The sequence below is a fragment of the Miscanthus floridulus genome, chromosome 13, assembly GCF_019320115.1.
Source record: "Miscanthus floridulus cultivar M001 chromosome 13, ASM1932011v1, whole genome shotgun sequence".
NCBI classification, from domain to species: domain Eukaryota; kingdom Viridiplantae; phylum Streptophyta; class Magnoliopsida; order Poales; family Poaceae; genus Miscanthus; species Miscanthus floridulus.
In genome coordinates, this window is record NC_089592.1 from 17,104,774 (window position 1) to 17,115,219 (window position 10,446).

The following is a 10,446-nucleotide window of genomic DNA, read 5'->3' on the forward strand; positions in this document are numbered from 1 at the left end:
GTTCATATAAGAATAATACATCATGTCTTAGAGCAACCGCAACAAGACCTATATACGTAGACCCTCATCTTACTTTTAAGGACTGATGGACAAAATGGCTTGCTACAAAGCCCCTTATCAAACCCTCAAATGAAACATCCCCAAACCACAACTCCTCAAGGATATTCCCCAGCTTTTATGTTTATATCATGTTCACACCCACTCCCTCCCAACCCTCACGCGGGTGTCCATTAGGAACATGCCTACCACCAAGGGCGGATCCAACGGTGGGGCGGGGGGTGGGGGGGGGGGGCCTCGAGCCCCCCCTACCCATACCGGAGCAGTGGAACCTCCTGTGGAGCCCCCATGAATTTTTAGGCAAAGTTCTATAGTGTAGGGGGGCTGAGACTTAAGATCGAGCAGCAGTGTTGTTCAGCCCCCCCTGAAATATTTCCTGGACCCGCCGCTGCCTACCACCCACCCTTTCCCGCCATCCATACCAAATGTAGCAGGCGCTGGTCAGAATTGGTCCCACTCCCCTATTCCTACCTTGCATGGCCTACTCCCTATGTTCTTTTTACATGTCACAATAGGTGTATATAGCCATGCAGCCCAAGCCCGTCGGCCCGGCGCGAGGCCCATTTTTTGGGCCCAGCCCAAGCACGGCCTGGCCCGGAGGAGCAGGTCGTGCCTAGGCCTTACCTCAGGCACGTGGGCCGGCACGGCCTAGCCCGGCCAACAACGTCAGGCCCGGTACCAGCCCGGTGCCCCCAACAGCTCCCTCCCCTCCCCTGCAGGGTGACATTCAGCCCAGCCTAGCTCCCCGCCTCCCCCCGCCTCACCCCGAACCCTAAATCCTACCTGGCTACCCCGCTCCCCGCCGTGCCGCTCTCTCATCTCCTCTCGGCTCTCACTAGGTGGCATCTGATCCGTCCTCGGCTCCTCCCATTCTCACCTCGCAGCTCGCGCTTCCCTCTTGCCTCTTCCCCACACGGCGGTGTCTCCCTCGCGCGTGGTGGTCTCCCTCCCGCGCGCGGCGTCTGCTGCCAGATTCGAGCAGCGACGGTCAGATTCAAGCGCGCCGGCGACCGCCTCCTCCATGCCTCCCCACGTGGCCCCACCTCTAGGGCAAGCGCGCTGGTGGCCGGATCTGCCTCTGGGGCGAGCGCGCCAGCCGTCTCCCTCCCGTGCGCAGCCGTCTTCCTCCCGCACGCGGCGTCCGCGGCCAGATTCGAGCAACGACGGCCGGATTCAAGCGCACCGGCGACCGCCTCCTCCATGCCTCCCCGTGCGGCCCCACCTCCAGGGCGAGCGCGTTGGCGGGCGGATCTGCCTCTTGGGCGAGCGCGCCGGTGGCGGCAGCCGCCTCCTGTGGCTGCTCTGCCTCCTGCTCTCCCCTTCCCTCTCTCGTGGGCCTCGGGCTGGCCCGATACGCTGGATTGGCCGTGCTTTTCGGGCCGACCCAGCACGAAAAATGCCCCAGCAGGTCGTGCCTGGGCCATCGGCTAGGCCCGTGGCCCTTTTAGGCACGGCCCGGTGTGTCGTGCCTGGCCCGTTAACGTCGGGCCGTGCTTTTGACGGGCGCGTGCCGGGCTGGGCCGGGCCGGCCCATTGGCCATCTTTAACAATAGGTTTCTTCTAAGTCAAATATTACTATCTGTGACAATCTAATTAAAAAAATCTTATAATTTTATAACATATGAATTATATATTATAAAGTATTTTCATAGTGAATCTCAATATAAATCTTATGTCATAAAACTATATAATTTTTTTGACTTAAAATGTTTGACTTAAAATAAACCTAATATAACATACAATAAAAACGGAGGGAGAATTTCCCCGTCGGATTTGGGAGTTCAACGGTGTTAGAATTGATCTCGGCTAGTTAAAGATTTGACCGGATCTTTAGGGCTCTAACAGTCTTTTTGATCGCTGCCCTGATCGGAGACAACTAACCAACAGACATTTGACATGGTCCCAGGTCTCACCAAACCAATAAGATAGTGTGATTTTTTTTTCATAACTTGTGAACGTATTTTAGCACCTGATGCTAATCACCCCCGTCCGGAAAAGAATGCAAATACTAACATAGTATCAAGGTAGAGTATCTCAAGTTTAACCAATATATATATATATATATATATATAAGTATGAATAGTTTTTTTTGCGATGAAAAAGTATAAATAGTTATGACATCAATTATATGTCATTAGATTTATCATGATATATATTTTCATAATGTATTTATTGGTGTAAAAAATATCAATATTTTTTCTTATATATTTGGTCAAACTTTGGACAGTTTAATCGAGAATGTGGCCAGAATTGCATTCTTTTGATGTAGTACTAAATAGGCAGGCATCCACCATCCCCACGTGACGGTGATTGACAACAGGAGTAGGACAACCTACGGTGGAGCACCGCCGCCTTATGCTTCGCTGCAAGGAGCAGGCAGCCCTATGGCTGTGGGCATCTTTTTTTCTAGGGGGTCAGTGCAATTAGTGTTAGGAAACAAGTGATTAGATTTGCTAAGATCCTATGGCATTGTAAGTGAATAATGACAATCTCAAGCTGAACTCAAGCTCAACCCGCTCGTGTTGCTGGGAGAGTGGATTTTCCACGTGTATCTGTGGCCACTAGACCTATCCTGACCGTAAGAACATTCCCGATATCACGATCGACACATAAAGAAGTCAAATGATTTGATTTGAGCGCACGATACGATTGGAGAGGAGCACACCAGCTCCGCCGCCGCAACCATCGCCAACATTGTCCCCTTTCTCCGACAGAGGACACCCTTCAGATCTGCGTGGAGCCGTGGAGGCTGACGAGCGCGAAGCATGTATGGCGAAGCGGCGCTCGGTGTCGGTGTTCATGACGACGACGCTCCTGGCCTCGACGCTCTCCCATTTCAGCAGTGGCACCTGTGACGCCCCGAACAACACAGCGGGCATATGGCCACGAACCACACAAGCCCGGACGTGCTTCCGGCACCTGTGAGTGGTACAACACCATAATTTTGATGATAGCTTCGCCCCTGCTGGCCACGAGTCTTGTCCGAGCCGCCGTCGTTCCAGGCTGCCGTTCTCCGGCTGTAATGCTGCTGAAAACGACGCTCCGGACACCGGTGCCGCAACCACCGCTCAATCCGCCGCCAGCTACAATCAGTGGCGCGGTGGACCATTGTGCCACTGTAGAGATATTGCGCTTTAGCAGCGCTAAATTGCTTAACTATAGCTTTAAAATAATGTTTATATATCTAGAAAAGCCAAAACATCTTAAAGTTTGGAATGGACAGAGTACCAACAGCCTGTTTGGTACGGCTTAGCTTCGCTAGTGAAGTAATTTTTTTTTTAGCTTTGGTTCCATAGAGCGGCTTTACCGGTGAACCAAAAGTTGTTTTCAAAAAAACACATTTGGTAAAAGATAGCTAAGAGAGAGAGAGCCGAAACATGAGAACTGTGCATGTGAGAAGACGTTATATGTTTCATTAATTAAAGCTGAAAAATAGTTTGAGCAAAAGCCCTACCAAACGGATCATAAATAACTAATAAATAAAGGAGTCTCGGAAGAGGCTCTGGAGACCACACAGGCATCCACTGTCCCCACGTGATGTGGTGATTAAAAACAGGAGTACGACAGCGACCGGAGGAGCACTATTTTAATAAATGATGCAATAAAGCACTAGAGTTTGAATTTAGCAGTTAGTTCAAAAAAATTATAACAACTAAGATGATCAAAAGTTGAAAACTAATTTATAGATTCAGGATGTCACAAAAGAGAAGCAATAAGAGTTGATATAACTTTTTTTTTTTTTGAAAACGAAGGCCCAACCCAGCTTTATTAGAAAGCGTCCGACGAACCCACGTTCATATAACTTAAACTAAGATTTCATCTAAATCGAAATATATATTAAAAGCCTATACAGATACAATGCAAAGGATGAAGCACATATAGAGTGTAATCGGTGAATTCATGAAAAGATATCTTGGGAGGAGTATCATCCCCACTTGTAAAAGCTCTCGCAGGAGCTATCCCTCCCAATGCCACGGCAGCAGCAATGCGTACGTCTTAGAACCGTACGCATATATATAGGAGTATCATTCATGCCTTGATGGCCTCAATGAACATGTCGAAGTTGCGGTGCGACGAGCCCCCATGGTTGATGCTCTCATGCGCAACCTTCTTCATGGCCTCCACCCTCTCCCTCATGCCCGCGTCGCTCATCAGCTCCTCCACCCTGCCGGCGATGTGCTCCTTGGTGATGACGCCCGACTCGTCGGCCTCGGCCCGGAGCCCGACCTTCCAGACGTCGCAGATGTACACCTGGTTGACGAACTGGTCGGCGAAGTATGGCCAGGCGAGGAAAGGCAGCCCGTTCCGGACGCCCTCCATGGTGGAGTTCCACCCGCAGTGCGAGACGAAGCAGGCCACCGAAGGGTGCGACAGCACCCTCTGCTGCGGCGACCACGCGACCACCATGCCGCGGCCGCTCGCGCCGCCGACGCGGTCGACGAAGCCCTCGGGGTAGTCGTGGACGTCGCCGCCGAGGACGATGTCCGGGCGCACGACCCAGAGGAAGGGCCTGCCGGAGAGCTCCAGCCCCAGCGCGAGCTCCCGGAACTGGCGCGTGTCGAACATTGTGAAGCTGCCGAAGGCGACGTACACGACGGACCTCGCCGGCTGCTTGTCCAGCCACGACATGCACGCGTCGTCCTCGGGCCGCCAGAAGTGCCCCACCACCGCCGCCTTTTTGCGCTCGCCCGTGAGGAAAGGGCCGACGGGGAGGATCTGCGGGAACCGCGCGAAGGTCGCCTGCTCGGCGCCGTGGAAGGAGTTGCAGAGGATGAAGTCGCACTTGTCGACCGCGCGGACGCTGGCGATGAGGCACCGGAACATCGCCGCCTGCCCGTGCTGGATACCTATGCAGTTCCACGCGAGGTGCGCCGTCTGCATCACGGGCATGTCCGGGGACAGCTGGAACGTGCCTTGGCTCAGTGCAGACCCTGCGTTATCATTTGCAGGTGTATACTATTTTAGTTTACTATAACACACACACACACACACACACACACACACACACACACACACTACTATGTGTACCATCTTCTGGGTCGATGATGTTGTCCTGGACGAGCTTGTCGATGCTGAGAAGGCTGGCCAGCACGGCGGCGGAGGCCGGCCAGATGGCGGCCGACTTGACGCCGGTCCTCCGCGCGACGTCGAGCGCCCACATGCCGAGGTTGTAGTCCGCCACGACGCAGGTGATGGGCCCGTCGCCCTCCGCGTCGCTGCCGCTGCGCCTGATAAGGTCCTCCACCCGAGGCGCCATGTGCTCCGCCATGAGCAAGGTCAGCCTGACGAGGTTGTTCCGGTCCTCCCCTGGTTCCATGCCGTCCGGCACCGCCACCAGCCGGATCCTACTACTCCGGTCCAGCAGCGACGACTCGGTGGCGGCGGCCACGACGCGGCGGTGGTTGAACTCCGAGTTGGCGAAGGTGACGGTGAAGCCCCGGTCGACCAGCGCGTGGGCGAGCTCCAGTAGAGGTATCACGTGGCCCTGCGCTGGGTAGGGGATGACGAGCGCGTGAGGGGGAGGCGCCATGATTGGTTCTGCGCACGGTATCTTTGCCACTTACGCACGCACTCACTTAAGCTGATGCTAACTGAGTTGTTAATGATCATTGGAATGATTGCTTGGGTATTATATAGAGTGTGAGATGCCTTGGTTGCTTCTTCTGCTCAGCAAACCGGCCAATCATCGCGTGTCTTGTAGTATTATTCTGTAGAGATACAAGCGAAGGCGAAGCATGCATGCCAATTGCCCAGTTTCGGCCTTGTTTGTTCTCTGTCAGCACTCAGCAGAGCACTGCGTTGGATTGATTATGATGGAGTTCCTTGTGAATATCGCTGCATAGTTTTGAGACGAATCCGAGAAGGTATATATATAGCAGCTTGCTTTGGCAGGCTGTATGCGAAGCACTTGTCAAGTCATCCTGCCTGCAGCGAGTCTGCATCATCAGGCCTGCACGTAAGTTCATGTCGTTTTGAAGGCGGCACAAATGGCGTCAGCCAATACGCACACATGCACAGAATATGAGCGAATGCAGACGTACGAGATGCCCGAAAGAAGATTTTCGTCGTATTGGAGTGTCGCATGCAATATGGGCGCACTACCCCAGATCTAAACATCACTGCCGGTTTAAAAACCCACTTCACTGCCGGATTTTAAACCGACAGTGACATACCAACAGTGATGGGGGGTTGACATCACTGTCGATCTTAAAAACCGGCACTGATCTACAGGAAACTGTGTCGGTTCCTGGCTCCACCGGCAGTGTCCAGTTGAACAACACTGTTAGTTTGTAGTGCCAACCGACAGTGACGGTTGCTTCAAGAGTGTCGGTTTTTGGCTCAAGCCAGCAGTGTTGAGCAAATCTACACTGTCGGTTCATGGATCAAATCGGTAGTGCTGTAGTAAATATCATTGTCGGTTCATGGATCAAACCGACAATGTTGTCGTAACCATCAGTATCGGTTCATGGTTTAAACCGGCAGTGTTGAGCAAGCCAACACTGTCGGTTTGTTTCTAACCGGCAGTGATGGTTACGACAACACTGCCGGTTTGTTGCTAACTGATGGTGATGGCCCGTTCGTATTTTATTGTTTTATAATTTATTTTAATTTATATTTTTCGTGGAATCAGGTTTCGCTTTATATACGCTATGTAGACGACAGGTCCATTAATATTAAACATTACAAATGTTACGATTACAATTCAAATGTTCTTATCCACATCGCGATCCCTTAAAATAAAAAAGAAATGTTCTTGGACTTCACACATGCTTCTCGGACTTCTTACAATAATCTGACGAGCCGCTCTGGGCCATACTGGTCCTTGTACTTCACGGATTGTGCAATGACAAATACTCCATCTTTTTCCAATACAACGGCTAAGATGAATTTTGCCAGCTCCGATTGCAGTGCAATGATCTCCATGTCTAACAGCCTTTCGTGGTTATATTTCTTGCGCTGTCGTTCAAAAAAGACGATATCTAAAGAGGAACAGTAAATCATTTTGTTGAATTATTAACAGACATAAATGAAATGAGGATTATACACATCAACTTATCGGCTTCTTCCGATTTCCCACCGATGTAGCAAAGCATTGCCCATATTACATAAAACCCGCATTCATTGTTTCCCGCCGGCTGTGATAGGTACTTCCCCTCCATTTCGACAACCTTGAATGGGACCGGCGTCCCACCGATATGTCTTCTTCGGACACTGAGCAACATTAAAAGGAGAAACATTAGAAAGCGGTATGTGTGATTAGAAAATAATATGTTATTAGGATCGCTTACTAATTCAGTACTGCCACTAGTGCATCCAGATGATAAAATAGTTTTTTCTTCGAGTCCCACACCTCGAGCAGATTTTTGGCAAGATTAACACAAATGAAGACGAAATAGTTGCTGCAATCACAGAATCCTAATTATCGAACAATCTTAACGAAAAAAGAAGCATAACATTAAAAGTCGAGAACACAAACTCGCAGTTATTGGCTAGAAGTATGTGGGTTTTCTTCTTCATCGTGAATTCGTCGAAAACAGCAATCAATCTTTGTTTCAGGTCTGCCACATCACATCCATAGAGGCCTAGACATGTCCTCTTATTGACTCGCATGGGGTCCAAGAAGCCTATGTAATCCCATTTATTTTTTAGAATACAAAATTTTGCTATACACCTACATAAAATCATGGGAAGTGCTCAAAAGTTAACAATTTGTGTCTCGAGACAGTAGTTAATTATAAAATCGTGCGTGTAGGTATTTACATAGTCCACAGCATCAACATTTGAACATCGAGAGAGCGTTTCTCGTATAGCTGGAACAAGCACTCCCACTCGACATCGAACTTCTCTTCTTCGGGATATTGGAAAACATGTGGCAAACGGATAATAACCTCAAAGCCAAAGTCGTCCGTCTCTGTTGCTTGAGCCATGTAATATTCATGTAACTGGCGCATATATGCTGTCAGATTTTTATACTCATGATCGGGAACCAAAAGATTGCCCCTTTCATACTTCATTACCGGTGTTGTCGTTCCTTGTACATCATAATAGATGGTCGTGACCTCTTCTATGGTTAATCCTGGGTTGTCTTCGACGTACTTCTATATGTTCCTTAAATCTTTATTGTGTATTTCTTCGTCTCTTATTGTAGCGTATTTTTTCTGTGTTTGCCTTTCAAATTTGGACTTCAACAAAAACAAAGGCAGTGAGGCACAGAGATTGAAGAAACTAACACAATCTTTCTTCGAGATGTGTGCTGTAAATTTTTCTTTCATCAAGGTGGTAATGCTGCCACTGAACGGCATTTTTATTTTCTATTGGTCCACTTCGGGAGCATTAGCGACCGAATCCAAGGACCTTTTCTACGACTGCAAGGATGTCCTTGATCTTGTTTTGGGCTGAGGTGGAGGACGAGGATGACAACGAGAATTCTGTTTTCCCGACACTGATGAAGTTCTGCTTCAAATTCTGGCATCTTTTTGGCGTAGCCACGAGAGCCGAGATGATGAGGATTCATCGCTTTCTGCGAATTCTCCTTATTCTTCTTGCTCAGTTCTAAGTACTCCTTGAATAACTGTATTTCTTGAAATCCTACCAGAAGTCCTTCTGCTTGCTAAACTGTCCACCATCAAAATCTGGCTCTTTATTTTGGAGGACAAAATTCTTGTACAATGTCCCCTTGAAATTCTTGAAGCATGTCCCCATGATTTCTTTTGCTTTTTTCTTGACTAACTCCCTGTCATACTCGACTAGGAAAGTGAAATACTCTAGGATCTTGACATCCCATATGTAATCCTTCTAGCTTTCGGGAACCCTCCACCGGTCATCATCTTTCCCAATCTACTTCCTGTACTTAATCGGGATGAAGTCCCTAACAAGTAACCCAGGGATGATCTTGTATTTGGTCAAAGCTATAGGCGGTGAGAGTGGATCCCCGAATTCATCGAACTCAGTAATGTGCCAGTGTGCATTCCTACCAACAGGAATCTTTGACACGCCTCGCTTGGATCTGGCCTTCCTGCTACCCGAACCCTCTGGCTCCTTGGCCGGTGGAGGCTCCTGCTAGAGACACCAAGTAAGCTATGACCCTCTCAATTGATTAGCGTGTGTGGCTACATAGTCATATGATACCAAAGTTACCTGGTCATCTTGGTCATTTTGACCTAGATCGAGTAGGCCGAACGAGGTCCATGGCTGCTCATTCTCATCGACCTGATTGACACCATCACCGTTTGTCGGATCATGCGGCTCTCCTGTCCCAGTGATATCAGCCGCTTCTTGATGCCGATCTGTTCTTCGACGATGGGGTAACAGGCGACGATGAGTCATGGTTGTGATACGATCGTGGTTAGTTTTGGCTGCGGACAACTACTAATAGCATATGTTCATATATATAATATGTTTAATGTAAAGTCTAATAATAAGTCCACATACAACAAAGTCAAATAAGAGCATATGTTCACCTAGAACAAATTCATTGTTTGATTGACCACATACAACAAAGTCCATCTATTGTTCTACGAAACTAAGCCTACATCAACTTCCAAATAAGAAAAGCGATGACCATAGCCATAAATAAAAGCATGACATCTTTCCAAGACCAAGGAGCAATTCTCCTAATCTTCACATCTCCGGCGGGTGGCTTCTCTTCGATCTTTAGTGCTAGTGGATGGCCTGGATTGCATTCATTGGACCATAGTAGGCTGGTTGCCCATGGTTTGCAAGGTAGGCCGGATGACTATAATAGGCCCTCAAAGCTTCTGCTTCTGTGTTGTATTTTTTATGCAAATTACTAGGGTAGCGATTGACTTGAGCATAGTGTCAACATAGAATTTTCATCTCCGTGCCGAGGACACACGTAGCTAGCCGGAAGGGTCCGCTCGATGGAGCAGATCTGCCTAGCTTTAGTGCAAGGGTGGTCGATCCTACGCAATCCTCCTGAGACATGCCAGTCAATTTGACCCTACAATTGACAAGGAGAGAAAGCTCATCAGTAATTAAGGGCGGAACATGCCAGTGTTGCCAGACAGTCCCGAATGTGCGGCTCTGAGAGCCGATATGAGAGGAGATCGACTAAATAGTCAATTCCAGCATATTCATAAGAATAAATCGATTAAAGCTCATGGGGTCGTATAAGAAGAATCGGTTATCATTTAGGATAAATATTATTTAAGCAAACATTAATCAATGCCAATAAGATATCAATGATGATCGGTTTATACTGAGTCAATGATTACAAGTAACCGAACTCCTTTTTATAAAGAGACAATTCAACACCACTTAACCATTTAGTAAAGATAAATCTAATGAACATGTTAGATCTCATCCATCGCCATGACTAGTGGGGCATGAGGCAGAATCATGCAGGCCATAGTAACAATAATAAACTCG

The 10,446-nt window shown here is 48.6% G+C and overlaps 1 protein-coding gene across 1 annotated transcript; it reads right to left on the reverse strand.

The window, feature by feature from the left end:
* Positions 1–3,941: 3,941 nt before the first annotated feature.
* On the reverse strand, positions 3,942–5,610 carry LOC136502175 (UDP-glycosyltransferase 83A1-like). Its single transcript, XM_066497647.1, has 2 exons — positions 5,086–5,610; positions 3,942–4,988 (listed from the first exon to the last, which is right to left on the reverse strand). The coding sequence occupies exons 1-2, from the start codon at positions 5,585–5,587 to the stop codon at positions 4,087–4,089; spliced, it is 1,404 nt and encodes a 467-aa protein (XP_066353744.1). The 5' UTR covers positions 5,588–5,610; the 3' UTR covers positions 3,942–4,086.
* Between the last annotated feature and the right edge of the window lie 4,836 nt (positions 5,611–10,446).

Excerpts from the sequence above, each read along its gene's own strand:
- LOC136502175 (XM_066497647.1), bottom strand. The coding sequence starts at position 5,587 with ATGGCGCCTCCCCCTCACGCGCTCGTCATCCCCTACCCAGCGCAGGGC. Across the intron at positions 4,989-5,085 it reads CATCATCGACCCAGAAGATG|GGTCTGCACTGAGCCAAGGC; the intron begins GTACACATAGTA and ends ATGATAACGCAG.